The sequence below is a fragment of the Buteo buteo genome, chromosome 11 (genome assembly GCF_964188355.1).
Source record: "Buteo buteo chromosome 11, bButBut1.hap1.1, whole genome shotgun sequence".
NCBI classification, from domain to species: domain Eukaryota; kingdom Metazoa; phylum Chordata; class Aves; order Accipitriformes; family Accipitridae; genus Buteo; species Buteo buteo.
The window spans coordinates 29,929,650-29,956,918 of NC_134181.1; the positions used below are offsets into that span (position 1 = coordinate 29,929,650).

The 27,269-nt window shown below is 43.0% G+C and overlaps 2 protein-coding genes across 5 annotated transcripts in view; one reads left to right on the plus strand and one right to left on the minus strand.

Annotated features, from left to right (window-relative positions):
* Positions 1–192: 192 nt before the first annotated feature.
* Positions 193–12,906, minus strand: TRAFD1 (TRAF-type zinc finger domain containing 1). Of its 2 annotated transcripts, XM_075041218.1 has the most exons (11): positions 12,588–12,905; positions 11,044–11,179; positions 10,917–10,970; positions 9,451–9,724; positions 7,322–7,591; positions 5,932–6,005; positions 5,524–5,736; positions 3,567–3,693; positions 3,005–3,311; positions 2,345–2,417; positions 193–1,985 (listed from the first exon to the last, which is right to left on the minus strand). In XM_075041218.1, the coding sequence occupies exons 1-11, from the start codon at positions 12,635–12,637 to the stop codon at positions 1,941–1,943; spliced, it is 1,623 nt and encodes a 540-aa protein (XP_074897319.1). In that variant the 5' UTR covers positions 12,638–12,905; the 3' UTR covers positions 193–1,940. The 2 variants fall into 2 exon arrangements, with proteins under 2 accessions (XP_074897319.1, XP_074897320.1); XM_075041219.1 differs by lacking the exon at positions 10,917–10,970 and having other exon boundaries at positions 12,588–12,906.
* Positions 12,907–13,012: 106 nt separating this feature from the next.
* NAA25 (N-alpha-acetyltransferase 25, NatB auxiliary subunit) overlaps positions 13,013–27,269 on the plus strand; it is a 32,108-nt gene continuing 17,851 nt past the window's right edge. For 2 of the 3 annotated variants that reach the window (XM_075041214.1, XM_075041216.1), the window contains exons 1-11: positions 13,013–13,125; positions 16,639–16,724; positions 17,672–17,810; positions 19,486–19,604; positions 22,658–22,732; positions 23,587–23,694; positions 24,146–24,224; positions 24,735–24,846; positions 25,730–25,819; positions 26,173–26,342; positions 27,124–27,236. In XM_075041214.1, coding sequence (XP_074897315.1) covers positions 13,068–13,125; positions 16,639–16,724; positions 17,672–17,810; positions 19,486–19,604; positions 22,658–22,732; positions 23,587–23,694; positions 24,146–24,224; positions 24,735–24,846; positions 25,730–25,819; positions 26,173–26,342; positions 27,124–27,236 — 1,149 coding nt within the window. In that variant the 5' untranslated portion in view covers positions 13,013–13,067. Of the gene's footprint in view, positions 13,126–16,638; positions 16,725–17,671; positions 17,811–19,485; positions 19,605–22,657; positions 22,733–23,586; positions 23,695–24,145; positions 24,225–24,734; positions 24,847–25,729; positions 25,820–26,172; positions 26,343–27,123; positions 27,237–27,269 lie in introns of those variants that run through there. The other variant, XM_075041217.1, reaches the window with a different exon arrangement.

The following is a 27,269-nucleotide window of genomic DNA, read 5'->3' on the forward strand; positions in this document are numbered from 1 at the left end:
TCATTCAGAATGTAAAATTATACTAAACATTGGAAAAACTCTGGAGCTGGGTATTAGTTCTAGCTTGGTGTGTGTCCATCTTGGTACCGTACACAGCATTAACCTGTTAAGTGCTCTTGGCCATAGCGTGTACACTTGCATAAAGGAGATTCTTAACATCCCTTTAGATGTATTGTGTCCTTATTTGGGGCTGGAAGTAATGAAAGAAATCCTCCACTGCTGAAGCTGCATTGATGCAGAGGATTAGAACTGCTAGAAATTGAAGTTGCAGGTTACCTGCTTTTAAATCCCACTTTTATGGGTTAATACACTGTAATTTGTATTTACTTGGAACAGAAATGTAAATATTTTGTACAAAAGGGAAAGCAAGCACAAGGGTTGCTAATATTTCTCTTAAGGGAGAACTGCAGTGTTTCTCATGCCTGAGGAATAATGCAGACTAAGCCACATTGTCAGCTCGGTAGTTAGTTATTCTTCATACTGACGATTTCTGAACCAAGGCATCCTGTTAACCTTCACAAACCAGAAGAGCCAGCTTAGATTCCCTTATCTTGCCATAGCAGTTTTCCCCAGAAATGACAGCGCAAGGTTGGTTGCCACCTGTTTTTAAATACCTTTATTCTGCTTTTCTTGTATAAATAAACGCTTACATTTGGTGGAAGCGTCCGTAAAATGTCTTTATTTTAGAAGCAAGATCACATCAGCCATCGTTAGTGCCTATGCTGCAGCTTGTGGGACAGGGCTGGCAGCAGAGACAAGGCCTCCAGTAACAGCCCTACCCTCGAGGGGTGCACTGGCTCATTAGCCTTGCCTAATGCCACCTGCTCTACCCAGTTAATTAGGCTGATGCCTATGGTCATTATCTAAGACCTGCCTGTTCCACCTTTTGCATTACCAATTCCCAAAGCACAAGGGCTGTGAAAGCAAATGACCAAAGAGCCAAAGCAGGTAGTAACAGTAGAACACAGATTAACAGAGCCTGCTGCCTGCGATTCTGAGTTGGCCACCGCCAGGTGTGGGGTGGTCACCTCACCCTCACGCCACTTCACGTGATAAGATTTTTATACTGCACCGTGTCTTGGGACATCATGAGATAAATGTCATTATCACGGAATTTAAAAAGCACTGACTGACGTGGCATTAAAAAGCATTTTACAAGACAGCCCCGGGCTCAGCGCTTACCCCTCCGCCAGTGACTGTGCCCTGGGCACCCGGTAACACCGGAGGAGGTGCAGCTGGCGGCGCAGGCCCCTCCAGCCCCGCAGGGCACAGACAGCTTCGCTGGGCTGAACTGCAGCCCTGGGGAGACCCAACGTTAAGCTCCAGGAACAGGTTCAGCCGCAAGGTCTCCAGTGCTGCCCCGTCAGCCCTCCCTTCGGCTCCTGCTGCTGCAGAGGGCATGTTGAGGCGAACCACTCGATTCAATCCCCGATCCCGGGCTGAACCATCCTGACCAAACTGCCCTGCGGTGCTGGGTCTTCTGGCCTCCACAGGACTTGGGTTAGCTCCTAGGCCCACCTCTTCCCCGGCGGCGTCCTGGCTGGTGGCTTGATCTTGTTTTTCATCTCTTGGTGCCGTCTTAAGAATAATGAACTAGCACAAGAGCAGCAGGACACAGGCTTGAAGCTCAGTATGTAAAAAATTCGCTGGGTGTCACAAAGAGCCAGTATGGAAACAAAACCCAGGTGGTTCCCAGGGTAGAAGTGTATTTGCTGTCTTGCGACAGTGCTAGTATAGATCACAGAAGTAAAAATCTGTAGTATACTCTCACAAATTGAAAATACATACACATATAAAATGATCGCTTGCCTGTAAAAATTTAAATTCATAGAAAGTCTTCAATGACACAGCAATATAGGAATTTACTTGCGCTTGGATAAATAAGTACTATAGCACGTAGTAAACATGAGTGCTAAACATGTTTTTTGTTAAGTGGTGGATCACTCCTCCCCTGGACATCCAGATGCTGGGTTCTGGGCTTTTGCCTCAAGGGAAGGAGGAAAAAAAAAAAAAGTTAAAATGCTGTTTTCAAAGAGTACTTGATAAAAAGCAATTGACAAAAACCTCACTGAACAGGAAGGTCTGTAAAATGAGTTCATTGTCCTGACAAAACCATCACGAGGGGTAACAGCCAGGCACTGCCCTCTCTTCCCAACCAGTCTCACTCACAGGACGAGCCAAGCATGCAGCAAGTCAGCAGCACCTGAACCCTCGGCACTTTAAAACACTTGGACACCAAGAGACTGGAGAGGTGCCTGTTGAAGCGCTCTGAAACACAGGTGTCGAATCCACACCTGATCACAGAGCGAAGCACCGTTCTCCCACCCTGCGCTGAGCGCCTTACCTTTGTGTTCCTGCGCCTGAAGCTGACAGGACCGTCTGACATCCCAAGGTTCTTTCCTCCTCCGTTGCTGGTGCTGTAGAAGAACAGGGACACTTTCAGAGGAAGCAAGCCTACCCATTTCAGTGCTCTTACTGCTAAATAAACACAGGTCCTTCACACCAGGGAGGCTTTGGAAGTCCTAGGAAGAGGCCCTTCATGTTTCTCCTGAACCCTGAGCCAGTCATATTTGTAGCAGAAGAACAGATCCTCTTCAGAGAGCAAAGAGAAAAGCTAAGATGAGCACGCTATAATGGACAGGTAACAGGGCATTATCCTACATTTTCTCCCAGTGATCATTTTGTCCGTTCTATTTTGCTATAAGAGCCCAAGTTTGAAACTCAGATAAGCACCAGCCAAATTAAACTGAGTGAAACCTTTTCAGCCACAGGCAAATAGGAGGGAGTCCAGATTTGTACCATGAGGAGATGAGGCAGAGGACTGGAATGGATTTGTCACTATTGCTGCTGTTGGGTTGCTGCCATCTGAAGATCAGAATGCACCAGGCCTAAAGCTGCATCCCCACTTTCAGCAGAGCAAAACTTGCTCCTACAGTGCCACTGATCCCGTACCCTTTAGGGCAGGCCCACTGTGGCTGCTTGATACAGAAGGCAAAAGTGTTACCTTGGTTGGGCTGGAGAAGTTCTCGAGAAGCTGGATGTGAAGGCTTCTGAATGAAAGTTCTGAGTAGGTCTCACACGTGGCGTTGTCCCACCTGCAGATCCACTTGCACCTCTGTTCTTCGGTCTTCCCTCGTTGCCAGCCACCTTCCTGGGCTTCCCTCTCAAGTCGGGAGCATCGCTAGCTCTCACTGAAGAAGACAATGGTGCGTTCCTGGTGTTTGCGGTATTACTCGGCGACTTGGTCCCTAGTGCAGGATAGCTGAGCCTCTGCTGCCCAAAGCCTCCTGCGCGCTGAGGAGAAACATCTCCTGAGAGGATAAGAATACAGCACTTCAATAGGAATAGTAAATGCAGCACAGGGCTTCATAACCAAGATCTTTGAGGATACCAAGTTTCAGTGATTTAATCTTTCTTGCATAAAACTAGACCAATGGTAGTATATCAAAGATTTTTAAAGTTTGGAGACACAACAGGGTAACAACATTTATTCAGCTTGGAATACGCACAGTGTTCCTGCAAATGTACAGGAAAAATTGTGTGTTAAGTCTGTGTTTTGCCCACACCTTGATGCCTGATTCGTCTCCGAGCCAGCTCTGGTGATTCTCTTCTCTCTCTGTTGGCTTGAGGAGACAGCAGCTGCTGAGCTGGAAAGCTGGCTGCTGGGCTGGCTGGCCGCAGATCACAATGGTGCTAAAGCAAAACATACATCGGACTGTTTAAATGACAGCTCATTCAGACTTATTCCTGTAAAAACTCTGCAGAGTATCACCCCTCAAAGATTCAGGTTAGTATGGAATTGTTTTTAGGAAGAGGCAGATATTGCTTGCAGGCACCCACATGTTCTCTTACACAGAGCTTAGGAATAATTACTAGCTATCACAGGACCTAAGCAAAAATGGAACTGGCAGTGTGAGCTGGTCCTGCTGAACAGAAGCACCCTGTATTTGGGGCCTTGCTGCCAGCCAGCCAACAGCCATACGCTCTCTTATTCAGCCTTCTGCCTCTCATGCCTAAAGATGACCCTGCAAAGCCAGTCCCAAGCATGGGGAAAGCAGCCCTGAAGTACTGTCACTATAGTTCTGATCAAGTTCCCAATATCAATCTGGTATCAGTGCCATCATAAAAACCAAATCCAAGGACAAAAGTCAAGTTGAAAGTTGTTTCCAAGTTACGCTGCCCCCAGTAGTGCCCCTGTTGGCTCTCCTGGTTATAAAATCATGTTTTTCTGCAGGTTACTTACACCAAGGAAAAACAAAATAAGAAGATAGAAACGCATAGGACACAAAAAAATATGAACTAGAAAGGAAAACATTTGTTACCTTTGTTAGATACCAGGAATACTACGTGGAACACAAAACTTTAAATACAGGGTGTCCTTTTCGTGGTTTGTAAACTATATTGTTGCAACTCGGCTCCAGTCGCTAATTCTTAACAAGTCCTGATTATCATAGATAAACTTCACCAAAAATATTAGAAGCTGATAGATAAAGTAGTCTTTGTGTTCTGCATTTCCAAACCAGTTAGATAGGGTGAGGGAAAATAACAAAAAAAGACTTCCAACAGACAACTGTAACAGCAAGTGGATGGGACTTCTTTGTGTCAAGCACAACTATTTAGCAAAGGATAAGCTATGAAATTTTATCAGATCTCATTTCTATTAATACTGATTTTACTATCACCTAGGAGAGGAAAGGCCCAGAAAAACAAACAAAATACAGCTTTGTTAGTTAGGACTGTAAGAATGTGAAAGAAACAGAAAATGAGGAAGCCCAGCATTTTCATAACTTGTTTGTAATAGTAGCAAATTCCAGAGGACTCTCTTCCACGTGCACACCACCCCCTGAATCTGCTCTTTAGGCGTACAGAAGCATTAAGCACCAAGTGGCCCAGTTGGTATCTGTCCAGCATTCTTGGAAAGCAGTAACAGCCTCAGCAGTAACAAGACCTGGTGTTCTTTCTGTATGAGAAGTATCAGACAGCAACATATAGAAGAATCGGAATACCCCAGTAAGCACTCTGCAGCACCCATCACTTCATAAACCCACCATTTCTCTCTCAGGCTGAGCTTCTGATGTATTCGCGCTCTTACCTTTTCCCTCTCTCTTTACATCTACCCTCTGAGACAGACATTCCTCCATCTCCCAGATTTGTAGTCTGTGTTGTCTACTTCCTCTCTTGCTACACAGGTCATACGCTTGTGTTCTTCTCCCACTTTAGCCGTGATTCATATATCCTGGTTTCAACATAGCTTTTATGTACAAGTCAAACATTTCTATTGTGCAATTTCAGGGCTTTTTGTTTAGCTTTCGTTGTAAGTGCTTTCAAAAATAATTGTTATTTTCCAATAAGAGCCTCAGCATACCACATTTTCGATGGGACCCAAGAGGCTTTGTTTAGCAAGATCTGACATGGAGGACAGTTACTTGGATTCCTGAAACGTGCCACAACAAGAGGCCACAGGACTTGGTATAGTTCTTGAACAACTGGATGTGACACAACAGATCAAGTTCTGCTTAGTACCTGATGATGAAAGAGTGTCTCCTCTTCTAGTTGGATGCCACAAAATTCACACGGAATCATAATGTTTCCTTCTGCCTGGACAGCTTGGGGCTGGGATGAAGAGCAAGACCTACAGCTTTTGGACCCAAGAGCACGCAGACCATCATGTTCTCGTGGATTTGGAGAACTTCTTTTACTGAACGAGGCAAAGGCACTTGCTGGGTTACAACCTGTCTGTTATGCAAGAAACACAGAAAAGTTAGTTCTCCTGTTGAGCATAGATGGACTTAAAAACCCATGCTTTGCAAAGATCAAATCGCTACAGTTCTCACAGTATCACTCAGTGAAGACTGCACCCTTTTTTGGTCATGGTAACAGCAAAAAGTCTTTACTGCAAACCCCTCGATACAATACAAGAAAGTACTAAACCTGGTGAAGAATCAGATCTTCGGCAGGGTAGAGCTCCTCACAAAATTCACATGGCAACATGATGATCTCATCGTCTGCAAAGTAAGTAACGGTTATACCCTCCACCACGGAGAAGTCTGATGCAGTTGGACCAACTTATCTTCAAAATTCCTAAGCAACAGACTATTGTTCTGTGCCGCAGGACAGCAACCAGAGCAAATGCTAAGGAAACAATTACTCTAGTCCCACTTGCTGAATTTCACATATGCAAATTCACATCACCCAGAGCGAGAACAAGGTTTTGGGGTCAAAGATATATCGAATGGTCTGGTAAAAGCGCCTATTACTGCCTTCAATAAATCCTTTAGTACCACTCCTCCTTTCAAAATAAGCTGGCACTTCAGGTCTCCCCCATATCCTCCCTTCCTGTGATGTTTACTTCAACAAGAAAGTTGTCTCCTACTCAGTTGTTATGAAGCTCTCGCCACATATCAAGGGCAGAGGTTCACTATAGCTTTTACTTCTTCCTGTGCTGTCTTGTTTGAGATAAACCATTTTAAACACTAATATTGCTAAGTTTTGAAGGAGCAGAGGATAAAATTTAGAAAGAAAGGAAGAATGGTACTCTCTATATACAGAGTCTAATCTCCTGTGTATTAACTATCTAAAAATGATTTAGAGGTGTCCTGGTTTTGGCTGGGATAGAGTTAATTTTCTTGCTAGTAGCTGGTACAGTGCTATGTTTTGGGTTCAGTATGAAAATGATGTTGGTAACACACTGATGTTTTCAGTGGTTGCTAAGTAGTGTTTAGACCAAGTCAAGGATTTTTCAGTTTCTCATGCTCAGCCAGCAAGAAGGCTGGAGGGGTGCAAGAAGTTGGGAGGGGACACAGCCAGGACAGCTGACCCAAACTGGCCAAAGGGATATTCCATACCATGGGACGTCATGTCCAGTATATAAACTGGGGGGAGTTGGCCTGGGGGCAGATTGCTGCTCGGGAACTAACTGGGCATCAGTCAGCAAGTGGTGAGCAATTGCATTGTGCATCACTTGTTTTGTATATTCCAATCCTTTTATTATTATTATTGTCATTTTATTATTGTTATTATTATCATTATTAGTTTCTTCCTTTCCGTTCTATTAAACTGTTCTTATTTCAACCCACAAGTTTTACCTTTTTTCTTCCGATTCTCTCCCCCATCCCACTGGGTGGGGGGAAGTGAGTGAGAGGCTGCATGGCTGCTGGCTGGGGTTAAACCACGACAAGAGGGAGTCTCAAAGAGACTCATTTTGACATTTTAAAATACCTAGGTAATATCTGACATTCCCAACCCAAGAATCCTCTCTTTCCTTCTCCCTTCCCTCAAACTTTAAGGAAAAAAAACCCACCACAACAGCGTTTATACTCACTTTTTATGTGCTTTGATGGGCTAAAAGCCACTAAAGAGTCACAGGAGAAGATATTTGACTTGTCTGTTTCATTAAGACGGGCAGATGGCACAGACTCTTTGGTGTAGTAGTTTTCCCAGAAGTCATTGGGAATTTCAGCTGCAGTATTATTGTGAGGATTATTCTCATTTTGTAGGCTAAGAGCCAACACGTAGTCTAAATCAGCATTCCAGTCTTCATAAAGGGAAGAATGAATGTTTTCATTTCTCTCCAACTGCTCCAGTTCATCCTCTTCAAAAGATAAATACCATAAATTGGAGAGAATGTTAAGCCTGCCACAAGCAGTTCCATTCTGGACATTAGACTAGCTCCACCATGAGAGTTTCACATGTGCACATGTGGACACTCATGGAGTTCAGTGTTTCAAAGCCTAGAAGGACACCTGTATCAAATTCAGGAGGAAGAAGGAAAACAGTCATCCTATTTTTGTTTGTAACAAGCCAAAAGGGAGAACAAGAAGAAAGTCATTCCTCTTACTCCAAAAGCTTGAACTTAAGCTTCTTGGGAGCTTTACAAAGTCACTGAGGAAGCTTCTGTGACCTACACTGTGAACAAGGTCCAATCAATATACTGCAGTCTTATCTCTTTTACAAAGCTGAAACACTTCAGCTTTGTTTTTACAGTATATTGATGGGAAAACAAATTCTTTTTAATGAGATTACATTTGACAACAGTGGGAATTATACATGTACAGAAGAAAACCCCGAAATGTTTTCTGGTAGGAAAGCTACACCGAAAAGAAAACCAGGGTTCCAGAACAGGGCCCCAGACAACTGATGATGCCTAAAGACAGGCTAAGTGCTCCTCACCCGTGCTGACCTATTTCAAATCTCTCTGGTATTTCAGTTGTACTGATTACATGAGAATTTTAAACAAAGCTTACATGTGCATAAAAATACTACTTGTGAACACTCTTTGGAAGTTAGTGTAAGTAAGTGGCCTACAAGTTACAGCTCTCCAGATTATTCAGTTTTATTAACTAAGCCCAGAAGTTATTTCTGCAAGCCAGGCAGTCTTCTACAGCAAAGACTGTAATTTAGTGTTCTGTGGTGTTAAATCCTCTGAGCAGCCCACAGCATAAAGTAGAGCATAGATTCAGCCGAGAGCTCATGGAAGGGCTATGTCTTTAGTGTGACATGACCCCCTGCACGTGGAGGTAAGAGATTAGAAGCTTAGGAAAGAGCAAAGGCATTGATAATAGTCTCAGCTATGTCCAAACAGGATGTTACTGCAGAAATGTGCAGCACTACATATGTGAACCCACATCCAAATCTTACCTACCCTTCTACCTAACTGAAGTACAGGGGAGTGCAGCTGCTAGACAAAACCAGACAGAATTTGCAGTGAGCAAACAACTGCCATTTCATTTTTAAGCTAGATACTTTCAGACAGAAGAACAGGCAGTGGACTGGGCTTTCACACCAGGTATCTCAGCAGTCCTCTAACTTAGCTGGCTTATAACTTTGCAGTTCTATTCCACACTAAAATAGTCCGTCCCACTCACAGTGCCTCCAGAGCTTTCATTATTCAGTATTTTCACAGAAAGCAATTAACAAAACCTTATACTTGGATCAGCTGCCAAATGTCAAATTAGAAGCCAAATACTACTCTTCTCTACAACTTACCTCGCTTTTGATTTCACAGAATGGTAGAATGGTTTGGGTTGGAAGGGACCTTAAAGATCATCTAGTTCCAACCCCCCAGCCATGGGCATCTTCCACTAGACCAGGTTGCTCAAAGCCCCATCCAATCTGGCCTTGAACACTTCCAGGGATGGGGCATACACAACTTCGCTGGGCAACCTGCTCCAGTGCCTCACCACCCTCACAGTGAAGAACTTCTTCCTTACAGCTAATCTAAATCTACCCTCTTTCAGTTTAAAGCCATTATCCCTTGTCCTACCATGACATGCCCTTGTAAAAAGTCCCTCTCCAGCTTTCTTATAGGCCCCCTTTAGGTACTTTAGGTTCTTCTTACTGCTGAAACACTCCTTCTGCTAATGTCCTTAAGGGGTTTGTCTCCTACATAGCTGCTATAAATCTGCTTTTCTAGCATGTTGGGCATCCTCCACAAAGGCCCAGCACAGTTACCTGATCTTAGTCGGTTTCTAATGTCTTGAAGGGCATGCAAATCTGGATCCTCATCCTCAAAGCGAGGCACTGTTCTGCTTCCTCTTAATTGTTTCACCTCTTGCCCACAGACTTGAGGATGCTCTTTTAGATCTTTCACCATGATGTTACGACCACACCCACCACATGTCTCAGTCCTAGCTCCGCAGTAAATTTCATGGTCCTGGAGCTTGTCGAAAGTAAGCTGTATGTCACAGTACTGGCAGAGGGCAGGACGCAGAGGGCATGCTGATGCCTGGGAAAAGAAAGAGGGATTATTCTTCACATATGGAGAACTGAGGCAAAGGTGGAGGAAGGTTCTCAGTTTGCTTAAGAGTTGAGCGGCCTATTGTTTCTTTAGCCAGATCCAAAGCTACACTAAAGAATAGCCTGGAATAAGATACTATGTGAGAAATGTAAGAACAATGTGTTGTATAACCCGTGTAGTCATAAACATGCCAGCTGAAGCACTCCAAATACTCAGAACTTTTTTTTTTAAACCTGTTAACGCTTGGCCAGCAGATTCATGTAGTGCTTTTTGAAGTTAGCTTTTAGATATAGTCTTGAAATCCAGTACTAATCACATTTCATTGAGTACTGCTAAAAAAACATGTGTTCTATTAAGGAATAGATTTACAGCTCATTTACTACTCAACAAGAATTGCTTGCATATGTTCTTTAGCCTACATTGAATGACAGGTAAGTTGCCCTTCAAAAGGGGTTAAACATAGATGCATTACATGTTATAACTGCAGATGCTGCAATAATACATCATCATTTGCTTTACAAACACAACTAAAAGCACTACAAACAAACGTGAGGATAAGCTACTTCCAGGGATTTGAACTGGACATATCTTCAAAGAAAATAATTTTTTCCTCAGCAATAAGCAGACTTAGGTGGCACTTCCAGAGTTGCCTTTAAATGAGCCCATAGGAAGGGAAGGTACTGACATTTATAACAAGATTGCCTGTGACAGCATCAACTGGATTCAGAAACTCAGAAAATCCCACTGTGTCCTATTTTAGTCTATTTTACAAGCTATTTTAAAAGTCTTTTTGGACATAATGAGTTATTAAAACTCACATAATGACTGCAACAGAGTCAGAAATGGATAATGTTAAAGGAATGAAAAAAAGTCAAATTAATCATATTCTGTACTTTTGAAATAGTGTACCATTTTTCATCTTAATCACTAATACGGACAAAATCACCAATTATCACAGATACCCCTTTGATATGAAGACTTGAGCAGGCTCCACCACTTTCAGGCAGTTTCCAACCACCTTCCCTCATAGGGTGTGAATTTAGAAAGCATGGTTCAATAAAAAGGACACATAAATCACAGGCTGGAATCCAGATCTTGGCTGACAGAAAAGCTCTAGAATCAGTGCTTAGAGATACCATAGAGTATCTTCCAAGGGTCTAATAATATAAAGTCCACAAACCTCATGATCCTTCAAGAGACTGTTTTCTATCTTCATCCTACACTTGCAGGTAACCTACAATAAACAGACCTCATCAGATTAATTGCCACAGAAGTCAACAATTTTAGAGGAGAAATTTGTTTCTCACCTGCACATGTTCAGACTCAATATGGTTCTTCATCTCAGATTTTGGGACTGATTCACTGCAGTAGTGGCATACTTCAATATTTCTGCTACAGTGGATTTCATGAATGATGAAATTAGCAGCAGGAATATCCTTTTTGCTACGAGAAAGTCACAGATGTTACTTTGCAGAATATACACTGACAACAATTTCAAGCAGATTTTCATTAAAAAAAAAATCCTAAGAAAGCTTTCTATGAATTCATGGTTTAGAGAACCAAGTAAATAAAGAGGAAGGCAAGCCCAACCAGGCCTCAGAGTTCCTTTACAGGTGGGATATTAACATATGTAGCATGCAAAAGTCACAATTTTCACACTGCATTAAGATAAAACCAAGGTGGATTTATTTCCTTATGTGAAAGACAAATTTTGCAGCATAAACAAGTTACCACCAGGTTCAAGTTAATAAACTAATCAGAGAAGATAAGTTTCTTCCTGAAAATAACTTGGCTATGAGAGGTCAAACAGTGCTCTGCTTGGAAAATATAAATAACAGATCCTGTTAGGCCAGATCTGTTCAGTGAATGATAGCTGTAACCATATTACTCTGTAGCCAAAATTCCCCAACTCACCTCATTTCTAAGATACCCATTTTCCTATCTTGAGGAGGATGCAAGGCTTACAAACACAAAAGGTCCAAAAAGAACTGAGGCACTAGGAGCTTAGCCCTTATTCCTAACTCAAGCAGGTAGCATAATTTCTAGATGGATATATCAAGAAGTGCAAGAAATCAGCCTTCAAAACACCAAAATCAACTTTATAACCTATCATTCAGTGCCTTCCGTGTCACAAAGGAAAAACACTAGAGCGGTTCAGTTTTCTGCCTTGCCAGATCTGAAGCAGCCAACAGCCTGGCAAAGCAACAGCATCCAACAGCAGCGTCTAAACTGCACATACTCAACTGCTTGCAAACAAACTAGACTGATGTTGCAAGAAACTGGATTCCGATGCCTCTTTGAGAGGGAAAAAAAAAAAGTTAATTCCTTTAGTTGCTTGTATTCAAGATACAACTTGACTGAGATTACATCATTATCTGTAAATGTATTACCAACACTGGAGTTTCTAAAGAAAGCTTCTAAAGAAAGAGAAGTGTATCAAAGAGAAACAACTACCACAACAATATGTGCCTATCGATTCTGTTTTTACATCTCTGCTTCTGAGCCACACAGCTGCTAAAGAAAAACTTGGAATCACATACTTCATGTGTACCCCACTGGAAACGAAGTCTTTATTTCTATTCGAATACTTTGGTTTCTATCTAATTGCCTGTTTAGTCAGAAACTTGAGTAAAGGTTGGGAAAATTACTGTGTAAGACTTGACAAGGTAAAACCAAACCCCAAACATTTCTAAAAAGATAGTACGTTCATTATTAATCTGCCCCTTCTAGTATTTCACAGCATTTCAAGGGAATATGCACCGCTTACTTACTGAACCGCCGAGCTCGCCTGCCCGAAGGAGAGGCACCCACACAGAGACACCCCTGCCAAGCATTCAGTTTCATTTCTTACCAGTTGCCACACAGCCGGGTTTCCGCCTCGCTGACTGCAGCTATAGCCATTTTTATTTTTGTCCGGGGGCTGAAAAGAGAGGCACCCCCTTTCCCTCAGCCCCCTCAGCGGCTGGGGGCACCCGCACCTCACCGAGGGCGGGAAAAAGACACACACCCCACACCCCGTTCCCTCAGAGCGGGGGGCCCGGGGCACCGCCGGCGGGCGGCTGCTCCCTGCCCTCAGCCGGGGGAGAGGGCTGGGGCACCCCCGCCTCAGGGCAGCGGGAGCGAGGAGACACCCCCGCCCTCGGCAGCGCGGGGGGCTGACGGAGCGCGGGGGACGGACGGACGGATGCGGATCGACCCCGAAACGGCAGCCCGTCTGCCCGGGAACCCCGCACCGGGCCCGGCCCCGCCCCGCGCTTCCTACCGGCCCCTTCACCCCCGCCCCCGGGCCGGCCCGGCCGGCGGCTGCGCACTGCGGTTCTGCGCTCTCATCATGGCGGCGCGGGGCCATGTGCAGGACCCCAACGACCGGCGCCTGCGGCCCATCTACGGTACGGACCCCCCCACCCCCCCCCGCCCCCGGTCCCCCGGGCCGGCGGGCCGCCCCGCCGCCGCGGTCTCGCGGGGTTGCCCCGGCGGCGCCTGGGGACGGCGCGGAGGGGCCCGCCGGGCGGCCCGGCCCGGCCCGGCAAAGCGCTGGCTGGCTCCTCCGGCGGGGCCCTGCGCTCGCCCGCCTCTCCCGCTCCATCCCCGGCGACGGGCGAGCCCCGCGCCCCGCTGGGCGGGCAGGCTCCGGGGCAGCCCGCTGCGGGGGCGAGGGGGAGCGCGGCCCCGGCCGTCCCCTACCGTCCCCTACCCCGGGGGAGGCTCTCGGCCTCCCGTCGCCCCGTTCCTTCCTCCCGCGGGCGCCTCTCCGCCGGACGCCGTTGCCCCGGTCAGCCCGCGGGGTGTGCGGGTGTGCGGGGAGCTACCGCGGAGGCCGGCGAAGCCCGGCCCCGGTTTCTCCCGCACACACACACACACACCCCCGCCCCGCCCGGGCCGCCCGCCCGGGGCTGGAAGCGGGAGTTTGGCTGGGCCGGGGCGGGGGGGACCCGAGTTCCGTCCCCGCCGCCCGTCTTCCAGCGGGCAGCGGCCCCTTCCTCCGAACTCCCCCTGCCCTGGGGGGGTGTTGTTGGTCTCCCCGCTCAGGACCCCCCCAACCCGCCTGCGGGAGAAGGCGTGGAGGGGCGAGAGCAGCCCGCTCGCAGGCGGTCCCGCTCTCCTCGGGCGGTACTGGTGGGTCTGTGCTTCTGTCTCTCGGCCAAGGTAACTTTGGTCGGCGTTTGTTTTCTGCTGCAGAGGCGTTAGAAATGGATTAATTCATAAAAGGAGCAAGAGCGGTCACGGAAACCTTAAAGTTGTACGTTGAAGGGTTGTGGTACGGACTAATTGTGGTGTTATGAAAATTAATTGGGAAATGGGAGTGGAGTATTCAGGAGATGGTCTTGTTAAGAAACCTCTTGTATTAAGCTGTCCCCAGATATTTCCAAGGGTATTACATGTAGTTGGGATTGCTTAAGAGATTGTAGACAAGCTTGTCTCTGTTTATGCAAATACAGAGAAAAAGAAAACTGCTTCCCCAGGCTACGGTATCGTTTCGTCCCTAAAATTGAAGATTGGATAGAGATTTTGGAAAATGTTCTCAACTTTTTCAACACCAGAAAAAAAATCTTTCCCTAGAAACGCGTGGAGAGCTGCCCTCATTTGGGGATGAACACGCTTTGGGAATGTCCTTTGCCGCTTGGGCAGTGAGGATGGTGCGGTATAGACTTGCATCCCTGATGGATTCCAGTGTAATGGAGGAGGATTGTTTTGTTTGATTAGAAGTGTAAACACACAGCTGTCTTAAAGTTCATTACATAATTATGAGCACAGCTGTGCAGTTCGTCTTTATGTAACAATTTTTAAGTTTTCCCTTAGTTTTCTCTATGTGCTGTGATTGACATTTTTATTAATGTGCAATTATTTGTGTTATAACCTGTGTAAGATTTTAAATGTTCCTAAAAGAAAAAGCTGGGTAAATTCAACCAATATTAAAGCAGATGATGTTGAGATGTATTTCACTATTCATTTCAGAGAGTAAACCTATTAGGGAGAGAGCTTTAAAATTGCTTTCTGCTAGTTCTAGAAAGGGTTATCTGCATTGTAAGATTTGAATTCAGGCTTTGGTGCTGCAGAACACAAAATAAAGTGTATGTCCTTAAAGAGGTGAGTACACAACTTCACAAAAGTCATAAACTGGAGACGTGCAGCATGAGATCGAAAGTCTGGTTCTTGACTTAAAACAGTGCTTTTCTGTTTGCACTGTGTGCCTTGATTACTCAGGGTTCCTTGACAGCTATGTTTATCTTTCATCTTGATTTGTTCTCCCTTCACCTGAAGGTTCACATGTTGCATTTCCAGCCACTGAACATCTCCACCTACGGACTTGAAACCAATATAGGCTTGAGTTTATTTTCCTTCAGCTTGAATTCCTTTGGAAGTTGCCAGCTACTTTGGCTTCCAACAAACTTACTTGTTTTTAGGAAAATACAATCTTTTTATTCTGCTGCAGTTAGAGAAGTTTGTGGTTTATTTGATTTACTTTAGGAGACCTAAAGCGGAGATCTTATCGGCACAGTTGTTAAACGATCCAAGACAGGCAGTGCAGCGTGGCAGATAATTTGCGTGTAAGTGAACTGTGCAACACAGATCCTTTAGAAGTCTCTGCTGGTGTATGAAGAGATCGTCAGGATGTTCTGTTCCACAGTTTTGAAACCTCTTCACTGAGAAATCCCTGCTTAAGTTTTAATGTTAAAGGTGGTGGACAGGTTTTCATGAGTTAAAATGGCCATCTAACCCATATAAAGAAAGTGTATTAGAGTTTCAAACTATATCATATGCAGCAATATTTTGTTTTGGTTAGTTAGTGTGGGCAGGCTGCCTCCTTTGAGGTTTTGTCTGTATGGTCTCAGGAGCCCAATTAGCTCTACTTTAAATCTGCAGCACTTGGCCATGGAATCAAATGTTAAAGCTGCCAAATATAAATCTCATTAGTGTAGATTCACACTTTGTACCATATACCAAGGAATTACTAAAGGTCACCTCTTCTTGGTAAAAGAGTTCTCTCTTATAATGAGAACTACAGTCCTAACAAGAAAAAGATGTGTAATATAATTTCAATTAACTAGTATTAGCTCTATTAGCAGTTTGGTAGGAGAGGCCAGAACAGTGTGAGCAGACCCTTCCCTGTCAGCATGTCAGGTGCAGCTAAGCTTTTCTGCTGCATTTTGGGTAATAAGTCTTAATTTTTGAGGGATAGGAAGCATATAGGGATCATGGTCTAATCTAAAATGGCTTGTTTGTAATTGTTTAATAACATGATAGTGCACTTGCTGTAGGTGAAGCTGAAAATTATAATACCGAGCTAAAAAAATGAGAGAATGGTCTCGAGGCAGGGGTTTTCTGTGGCTGAAGTTTTACTAGATAGTGGGGTATCCCTGTAGCATATTTCGTCTCTAAAACCAGTCTGGTGAAAGCATAGTGATACTCTGTTAGGGGACACATTTGCTCTGCCTGAAGTATGGATCCTGTGGACAAGTAGGTCTTCTCAATTAATGCTTTGATAGATTGTGAGTGCTTAGTTTCTAACCTACTGCCTGTTGAAAGTCATTGAAAGTCTCCCAAAGGCACACCAAATTAATTTCTACTTTTTCTGAAGCAAAGAGCCTAAGCTCCATTGCTAGCAAAGAGCTGTTGCTGCAGAACCTGCTCTATTATATGTCTCTTTTGTTGCTGTAATGATCTATGTGGAGTAATTACAAAAGCTTGTTTGTTTGAATGACTAAAACTAGTACAGGGAGATGAATACTTCATCTACAAAATGGCATTTTTCCTGAACATTTGGCTTAGTAGTAATTGTACAAGGAAAATGTGGTTTGCACTACTGGCCTAACAGCACATACTCCATGGTAAAATTAGAGGTAGCTTTCCAGAATGGTCTTGTGTTCTGTCATAATACTATATATGTTCTTCATATGCAGATTATCTCGATAATGGCAATAATAAAATGGCAATCCAGCAAGCGGATAAACTGCTCAAGAAACATAAGGATCTTCACTGTGCAAAGGTAAGCGTGATTGTGGTGCACTGACCTGGTTTGGTGAGCATAGCTCTGAGATGTGGAGTGTTTTCGTTGTGCCTTTTGAGCAGTGTCCGTGATCTTCCAGAGACCACAGTGTTTTCTGAACCCTCTGGAAGAACTCTGGCTGTTCAAATTCACACAACATTGTGTTTGCCTGAAAACTTGTATGGATTGTCTTGGTGAGGTGCCTCTAATGACTAGAGTGTAATTGGTTACACCTGAGCTAATTGTCTAGCTCCCTGTCAGAGCCACTGCAAGCAACCTTGGTGCATGGGCTGTGCCTGAAAAATGCCTCTTAGAGCTTAGGTTGGGATATCTCTCTGTAGTAGTTTGGACCAAAACATTCCCTTGGGAGGTGTAGTCCTTAGCAAAATATAACAAGGTGATTTTGGAGGCATTTGCTCTTCTGCTTCTTGTTCGTGGCCCTCCTTGCTGTGCCCCTGTTGAAGGTAAAGGAGTTCTGTTCCTCAGTTTTCTGAAAATATGACTGTCTTTCTACTTTCCTCTTTTCCCTGTGGATTTTCGTCTACAGTTCATACCACTTCTACTTTTTGAAAGCTTCCCAAGCTGAAGTGAGTGTCATTGACCTGAATCTCATTTATGTCACTTCTTTCTGGCCAGTTATTGAAAGAAAAAAATGAAAATTGGCAGGACTAGTCAGTTTTCAGTCTGCAGTAGGGAAAACTGAGTGGCAGCTGATATCTTGGAGTGGCCTGCATATTTGTTAAGAAATGCAAAGCAACACTATTTGATGTAGCTTGCATTTGGAAGTTTTCCTCTACAGCCATATGGATTAGAAGCTTAATAAAACCTAAAGTTCTGTACAAGTATTGAGGTGGTTCAGCAAAGCCTCTCCTCACCAGGAATGAGAGGATTTTCGCTGGTAACTGCCAACTGTGTTTCTAACAGCTGCCTCTGTGTTGTGTCAATAGGTTCTAAAGGCAATTGGCTTGCAGAGAACTGGCAAGCAAGATGAAGCGTATACTCTGGCACAAGAAGTAGCAGCACTTGAACCCACAGATGATAATTCCTTGCAAGCACTAACTATTCTTTACCGGGAAATGCATAGACGTAAGCTTTTACCTTTGCCTCTCTTAAATCATAATTATTTACGTTCTTCAAGAAGTATATGGGATCTGCAGTTTCATGGAAACATGAAAAGTCCAGGGTTTGTCTATAGGTGTGTTAAGAGACTTGGAGAATTTAAATGATGCCTGCTATAAATGCCTCTTAAGGCTCTAGTGATCACCATAAAGCAAAGAACCTTGTTCAGGCTTCTCTCATTAACATTATTGTGTACAGAGTTCCTAAATGAGTGGCATGTTAATAATCTGTCATGATCAGCTTATGATTTCACTTTTTTTTTTTTAATGAAAGCTACTGGAATTTGTTGTCATTGTCTGTGGTAGAGATGACGAATCACATCATCTGTGGTTTGGACTGTGCTTAATGCTGTGGGATTGTAGTCAAGGTGTTCAGGCCTCAAGAAGCTGTGTGACAAACAGAAGGGAAATCCTGGCCTCTGAATTTGACCAGATTAGTTTTTTCACTATGGTTCCTTGTAGTGATACGGTATTTTAAAAAGAATAAATCATGAATGTTGAGTGACGGAGTGAAATTGCATGTGCTTTTCTGAAAGAAGCCAGACCTTATATACTGCTTATCTGCGGCTCTAAACAGTTGTTGTTTCTGGCAGCTTCTTACGGTTCTTGGTGGTGGTAGCAATGTTTATTGTTGAATTGCTGGAGCAATGACAATGAGGTGAAACAACTTTTGTAGAAATAGATATTTGGTATCAGTCTGTGATACAGCAATTGCTTATGCTCTTTTAATTTCTTTGTGTGTGTATGTATATGTGGAGTTAAAGCATCGTTTCTTGAATAATACGAGGTTTTTTGTGTGTATGTGACTTCAGCTTAAACCCCTGAAAATGTCAAAAGCCTTTCTGTGATTCTAAACAACTTGCCTGAGTGTTAAGCTCAGGTTTCTAACTTCTAGGTTTATAACTCAGAAGGGAAATAGTGGGTGTTAGGCACTTCCACTTTTGGTCCTGCAAGAAGATTGTAATTAGAAGTTTTATGTATGTGTGTTGAGGATATGTAAACTATGTGAAAGACAAATTACATTTGGTTTTCTAGTACTACCCTGAGATATTGGTTGTATCTGTAAGGAAAAAAAATCTGGAAGGGTGAAAATGTAAGGAAGTTTTGTGTATTATAATACCATAAGTATTTAGTCATGATAGACCTATTATTAAAAAGTATAGTGTGAAGTATTTGACTTGTTAAGAGTACTAAAATAGGCAATTGGGAAATAACAGGATATGACTAACGTAAGTAAACCTGCGATAAGAGCAACTAATTTGATATTAGGCTTTGAAAATGTTCTGTGTTTTGATAAATAATTCATGTGGAGCAGTCATTCTGCCAAGAGTAGAAATCTTCATTCAGTTTAATGCTCAAAAATGGATAAACTTTCTTAAGAAAAAGACTTAACTGCTTCTGAGAAGTTTGGCTGTTGCTGTTAACTCTATTTTGAGGTTGGTTGGTTTGGTTTTTTTAAGCACTTTCCTCCTTTGACTACTGTTTGTAGTGCTTGGGGTCTTGAAGGAGCGAGTGTACCATTTCTGTGGTTGATGAGTGTAATTAGATTACTGTTCAGAGTATTGCTGATGCTATCTTTAGGTAGCTGTGCTTTAAAATTATTCCCAAATTTGTCTTAACTCAAGCATCTGGTTTTGGTTTAGCGGAACTGGTAACTAAACTTTATGAGGCAGCTGTAAAGAAGGTTCCCAACAGTGAAGAGTATCACTCTCATCTCTTCATGGCCTATGCCAGGGTTGGAGAATACAAGAAAATGCAACAGGTACGATCAACAATTTGTGTTCTGGTCATTTTAAGGTGTCTTTTTCTATACATCCTACTGTTAATGCCTTTTCATATTACATGTAATCTTCCAGAAAGCTAAGCTGGGTTAATGCAGAAGTTATACTCTATTTTTTACAGAAAGGCTTATAAGACTGTTATTTAGGGGATGGGTTATCTGAAGGCAAATGCTTTCTTTCTGTTACATAGGATAGGACAACTGTGCCTTTTGTATGCATATCTGATCTGATGGAGTATGTTGGTTATTTTGGGAGGCTTTTGTCCATCTGTCTTGAATAGTATGGTGGTTACGTGTGAGGAGGTATATTATAAAGGAATTCTGGAATAGATAGAAAAAGATCTAGCAAGCTCTTCTGATCCTTGTCTTCAGACTTGATTTACTCCTTAGTTTGCTATTATGTTTGGGAAGAGTAATCTTGCCCATGCTCTTACCTCTAGAATCTAACATATAACTAGGCTTGTATTGGTTGCAATTCGGTGAAGAAAAAGTAAAAAGCCCTTCCTTTAAGTACATCTTACTTCTCAGTTGGCAGAACAGTGTCATGCTGGTTAGTTTTGTTTTCATCCCTTCCAAATTAGGTGCCTGGAAAATGCCTATAAATGGAAGATTCTTTTCAAAGCATGTGTGCTCACTGTTCTGTATAAAAAAAGCGCAGGGAGCCAAGTAAATGAGTCCTAAACTCCCTCTCATTCCCACTATATTATGGTGACTTGAATTTTTATACAAGTTTGGTTTAAATAACTAAAAGTATATATTCAGCAGAAGTGTTATTCTCCATTGTAGCCCTACTTGTATGCTGTTTGAGCTCAAGCTCTAGATATGGACTAAGTTACTAATGTACATGAAATTACAAACTCATATGACAATCTAAACTCCAGAGATGTGACTGTATGTTAATTGTACTCCTGTGTACAACCACAAGTAGAAAAAATACGAGTCATGCACAGATAATGACATTTAACATCTATATGACCTTTTGTATGTTTAAAATGTCATACAAACACGTATCTAGTTAAGTTATCTAGACATTGTCAGAGTGGGATGTTCCAGATTGGCCTGGGCATTTGAGCTAAGGACTTAGAGATTCAAAGAAAGTGTGGATGCTAACTGACTGGAGAGTGAAAATAAACCTCAGCATCCTGTGTTCTGGGGTATTTCAACTGAAAGTACTGGAAAATGCAAACTGAGTCTGCAGTCAGGAAATCAGCACAGAAGTCCATCTGTGGTGGTAGACTGTATTATATGTAGTTTCTTAAAATTAATTACAGATTTTATATGGGTAAAAATGTTGTCCTTCATTATATACAGGCACTGGAAATCTGAGAGACAAATGTGTGAATAACTGTTCATGTGTTAGGCTAGAAAATCTTGAATACTTTGGCTGTGCTTTGATGCAGCCAAGCTTTCAGCTCGACCTTTGCTTAACCACTGTTTTGCACGTATAAGTGACCTCATGTTTCAGGTATCTGAGTATGTGTATGTATGAAATGAGTGTTGGAGGGCAGTTGCTGACATGAGGGAGGCATGTGCTTTGGTGTGCCTTTTAGCACTGACTGAGCATGCTAGGGAAAGTCAGCACTGGAAATATCCCCCCCCTCTCCTAAAGAATAAGTCTTCTGCTTCCTGATGTAGTTACCACTTGTGGCAGGTTGACCCTGGCTGAATGCCAGGTGCCCACCAAAGCTGTTCTATCACTCCCCCTCCTCAGCTGGACAGGGGAGAGAAAATATAACAAAGAGCTTGTAGGTCGAGAGAAGGACAGGAGAGATCACTCACCAATTACTGTCATGGGCAAAACAGACTCAGCTTGGGGAAAATTAACTCAGTTTATTACCAATAAACCAGAGTAGGGTAATGAGAAATAAAACCAAATCTCGGAACACCTTCCCTCCACCCCTCCCTTCTTCCTGGGCACAGCTTCACTCCTGGATTCTCTACCTCCCCCACCCCCACCAGCAGCACAGGGGGACGGGGAATGGGGTTTACGGTCAGTTCATCACGTTATTTCTGCCGCTTCATCCTCCTCAGCGGCAGGACTCATCACACTCTTCCCCTGCTCCAGCGTGGGGTCCCTCCCATGGGAGACAGTCCTCCACGAACTGCTCCAGCGTGGGTCCTTTCCATGGTGTGCAGTCCTTCAGGAGCACACTGCTCCAGCGTGGGTCCCCCACGGGGTCACAAGTCCTTCCAGAAAACCTGCTCTGTGGGCTCCTCTCTTCACAGGTCCTGCCAGGAACCTGCTCCAGCATGGGCTTCCCACAGGGTTACAGCCTCCTTCGGGCACCCACCTGCTCTAGTGTGGGGTCCTCCCCGGGCTGCAGGTGGATATCTGCTCCACCATGGACCACCATGGACTGCAGGGGAACAACCTGCCTCACCATGGTCTTCCCCAAGGGCTGCAGGGGAATGTCTGCTCCGGCGCCTGGAGCATCTCCTCCCCCTCCTTCTTCACTGACCTTGGTGTCTGCAGGGTTGTTTCTCTTACATGTTCTCACTCCTCTCTCCGGCTGCTGTTTCTGTCTGTCCCAGCAACTTTTTTTTTCCTTCTTAAACGTGTTATCATAGAGGCGCTACCACTATTGCTGATTGGCTCGGCCTTGGCCGGCAGTGGGTCTGTCTTGGAGCCGGCTGGCATTGGCTCTCTCAAACACAGGGGAAGCTTCTAGCAGCTTCTCACAGAAGCCACCCCTGTAGCCACCCCCCGCTACCAAACCCTTGCCACACAAAGCCAATACACCACTTCTAATTAAAGCTATCGTCTGTTTAGGCAGTCACACGTGTGCATGCTCATGGCTGTTTCTTGTCAGACCTACACGAAGTACTTGATCTTTGAAATATTTTCCCCTTTGCTTTCTTATTCAGCAGTGTGTATTAGGGTGGAAGGGCTCATGGATTGATAGAAGTCTTCCCATCTAGTTGCTAATTCTGTGTTGTCTGCTGCCATCATTGCTGCTTAGCTTGTGTTCTCTGTCATGTGAGCTTGTAAACAGATATGTTTCAGGAATGATGAAACTTTGTCTTATATTTTTCAGGCTGGAATGGCACTTTATAAGATTGTACCCAAAAATCCTTACTATTTTTGGTCTGTGATGAGCCTGATTATGCAGGTGTGTACAGTGTTGCAAAAGAGTTTGACTTTCGCTGCAGGTATAGTGCAAATACAGAAATGTTCTGAGTGAAAATATTAGAGATTATTTTAAGTAGAATGTGTATTTGAACTGTTTCTGTATGATGCTGGGAGAATGACTGAGCCCTCCTTAAGTAGCACTATTGATGTGGTCCAAAATGAATGCTCTAGTGTTTTTATAATGCAACTTAACTGGTCTGCCTTACCACGTTTATACAACTTGAATTATTCTCTCATCTGGACTAGTACCTTATCGTCTTTAGTTAGAGAGCTAATGAATAAAACCTCAAATATCTGCAGCTCCTTAGTCAGAACTGTTCCTCTCTAACTAGGTTATAAAGGCTCTAGGAGGAGATAAATGAGAGCTCTGGACTTAGCATGTCTTTTAAGACTGCAGAAAGTCCACAAGAATAGACAGCAGATCAGCTGTGCTGCTGTTAGTTGATATAGCAGATTCAGGCACTAATCAGACAACCTGACAGTGTTGGCCAAATAAGCATGGGGGCATTAATCACATTGTCTAAAATACTGTGCCATGGAAAACACAAATGTGTTCTTGCTACCTGTTATTTGCCATGGGTATTGTGTGCCTAGCTGTATGAGTCTCTGGACAATGTAATCAAGAGCAAGCTTTTCAGTATATCACTAGTTTTATTGCTGCCTTTTAACAGAGCTCTCTGCACATGACAGATGGCAGCTCTGAATGTGTGGTTTTTTGGGGGTGGTGGAATTGAAGCACCTGGGGTTTTTTTTCCTCTTCTAATGGGAAAAAAGCAGTGGGTGGGACAACACAAAAAGTTGATGAGCTGTTACAACAATTCTTCTCTTCCTTAGTCTATTTCAGCACAGGATGAAAACCTCTCAAAGACGATGTTTTTGCCACTAGCTGAGAGAATGGTGGAAAAGATGGTGAAAGAGGATAAGATTGAAGCTGAGGCTGAAGTAAGGCTTGCAGATGCTTTCAGCTTGATTTGAACATTATTGAGACAAGGAATGCACTGTTCAAGGATGTTGATTATTTTAACGGTTTTCCAAGATAATAATCAGTAGTGTTCTGGAAGTAAATGTGAATGTAGCGGGACAGAAGAAAAACCAAGATCAGAGGGTTGAGAGGGATTTGGAATCGTGTGGCCAGGAAAATTTTTTGGCATTTGATTTGACTGATGAAGTACTTGAGTTTGCTCCCTGGGAGGCCCCAAGAGAAACTTCAGGACTGAGAATGGAAAAAAGACCTAAATTCCTGAATGCTCCACCCTCTGGGATGCTAAAGATAGCTTTGCAGGCCTGGCTATCTCCTATTTCTAATGACAATAACACAAGCCACTTTATTTCTTGGCACACCTGTGTATTGTTTTACTAGCAAATTTCATTGCAGTCTAATCTTTCTTTTAAGGTCGAACTGTACTACATGATTCTGGAACGTTTGGAGAAGTATAAGGAAGCCTTAGATGTTGTGAGAGGAAAACTAGGAGGTAACTTATTCTGACAATTAATAATCACAATTGTGTGGAGAACACAACAGACTTCTCTGCTGGTTCACAAAAAAAGCAAAGCCTGCAAGAAGCCTGATTCTTAGCACCAGTTTCAAACATTGATGCTAACTCTGGAGGTGCTCTGATGCAGGCTGGTTTTACCCACCTGTTTATGGTATTTAAGCATTACTCAGTGGTGAACTTTGCAGCAGTATGCTTAGCAGTAGTAAATTGATAGCATGTTAGTTTGTAGCTGCCATCTTAAAAAAAAAAGTTCGTAATATCCTATTTTGAGGAGTCTTTCTGGTGATTGAAATGCACTTGCAGTTTTAAGGAATTGGGATATGAAGGTTTCTATAGGAAATCTGTCCTTTCTATCCTTTGAGGACCTCTCTTCTTTTTTCTTACCCTTACTGTTTTGCATCGTGGGCTATAATAAGAAGCTTTATGCAGAAAGTAAAGAAGGAAATGCATTGATTAAATAAACTTGCCCTTCTGTTTTTAATTTAGAGAAGCTGACAAGTGAGCTCCAAAGCCGTGAGAACAAGTGTATGGCAATGTACAAGAAGCTGTGTAGGTGGCCAGAGTGCAATGCGCTGTCGAGAAGGCTGCTGCTGAAAAAGTGAGATTATATTTCTGTAGTCCTACTAAAAAATTGAAGAGAAATTCCTGGCTGGTTGTGAATTGCCTTGTTTAGTGGCTTTTGCAAATGGTGGTTAAAATAGAAGAACATCAGAGGATCTCAAAGCATTTCCAAATGTTTGTGCTCCAAACCCTGAGGAAAAGGGCAACGGAATGAAGTGTTAAAGGGACATGGTGAAGGTCACAGGGAGAGTCAGTGTGAGGACTGTAGTTGCTTCTTTTTGAAGGCTGACTTTAGTGATATGTTAAGGCAATAAAATTTTGTTTACCTCCTTATTTTTGAAGGCTGTGCTGATTGTCCAGTTCTAACTTCCATGGTGGGAGAGGAAGAGACCTGCGTTTACATTTAATTTTCTGGAACTTCATTTTTCTCACTTGGTCAGACTTCATACTGGGAAGTGCATGTAATGCTTTGAACAGATGCATCAGGAGAGAGCATACTAGTATGATCAAGTCTGTCTCTTGGAACTGTCAAGAGAGATTTGTTGCTTGTTTTTTGTATTAAGCTGTGCCCTTATCTTACATATAAGTTAATACAGAGGAGAATCTTCTGTCTTAGCATTTTGTGGGGGTATTAATGAGCTCTGATTGGAATGTAAATGTTAAGAGGAGAGTTTGTAGCTTGCTTCAATTCTTCATTGAAATTCTTTCCTTTTAATATGTTTCAAGAAATTCAGGATGATGGCATTCTTAAGATGTGAGACCTTTTCAAGGAGAAATGATTCTTATTGTAGTTGTTTTTTCTGTAATATGAATGTATGCTATTCCTTAAATTCAGCTTTTGCAAGGAATGCAGTTTTAGAAGTGAGTTACTGTTTTGGGCAATTCCCTAAACTTTGTTCTGTGCCTGATTTTTGTTTCAGCTCAGATGATTGGCAGTTTTATATAACTTACTTTGATTCAGTGTTTCAACTCATTGATGAATCCTGGACACCTCCACCAGAAGAAGAGCAGTAAGTTAACAGTTCTGCTATGGATTTGTTTTTCCTTTGTGCTACAGTGAATTGTTTGCATTCGTATATTCAATACAGTACTGTCTGCATCTTTGGGTGACTTCTTGGCATTATACCCCAAAATGATGTGTTCTTCCTACTTTGTTTTGGAGACTGGCAATAGTTTATTGGAAACAGCTCTTTAGTGGTTTGTACACTACAGAACTCTTCCAGTTCGTATTTTTCATGGTGATTGAGTTAGAGAATCCATCATGCCAGATTTCCTTAAGAATATCCTGGGAGTATGCTGAACACATTATCAATGCCTAGCAATGGGAAGAATCAAAGGACCTTTTGTCTCTTTAATTGCACAGCTCTTTGGAAGGAGAGGTACACTATACTGTAGAGCAAGCTGTGAAATTTATAGAAGAGAGGATAACAGAAGAATCTAAGAGCTCTCGGCCACTTCGGGGACCATATTTAGCTAAACTGGAGCTGATTAGACGTTTGCGGTACAGAGGTTGTAATGATGAATATAAACTAGGTAAGAACCACTAACTGGATGATGAATTAATCTTTTGGAGAGAGAACACAAACTTGGAACAAGCTCTTTGCCAAATCACTGAGTTAGATACAATGTCTGTTATGAAAATGTACATGCTGTTGTCTGTATATAAAGAATCTTGAAAGCATTAGAAGATGAGCCCTGAAGAAAGGCAGGTAGTTCCAGACTACTCCAGGTCTTGTAAAAGCAAGCAAGGAAATTCTCAGAAAGACCTATGGGATCTAGGAGCATACGATCACTGACGTCATAATGTAAAGTGCATTCCTGATGCACTGCTTTTGTAGAAAGTCCTGCTGTTACGCTGTAATCTCTGAATGGTTTTTCGTTCAAGTTTTTTGGCAGTAGTACCAGGTTTTGCTTTTTAAAAACTTGCATTTAAAAATTGCATTTAGGGAATCAGTGAAGGAGAGAATGAGATTAGAGCAACATCTGTGCTACTTACTAGTTCCTTTTGTATTTCCATCCAAAAATAAGTCACTGTTAGATAAGTGGAGGCTGTGTATGCATGCCTTTTATGCTGAGCTCTTATGTGCCAGAGAAGCTCGAGTGAAGCTCTTGGGGCTTTTTGTGTCCTTCGTTACCAAAGACATTGAACCTCTGTTAAAATCTTAGTAGTACAGCTATCCATTTTCTAAATCGCTATGTAATCTCAAAGGCGGGGAGGGGGGGGAGAAAGCATTACTGAAGATTTCTCGTAGTTATTTTACAGATTCAACTTTTGATAGAGCATGTTAAAAAGATGAACTGGCCTTTTTCCTAGGTGATCCAGAAGAACTAATGTTCCAATACTTCAAAAAATTTGGGGACAAACCCTGCTGTTTTACTGATCTCAAAGTATTTGTGGATCTCCTCCCATCCAGCCAATACACAAAGGTAAGGAAAGATGAAGAAGTGATGGCAGAAACT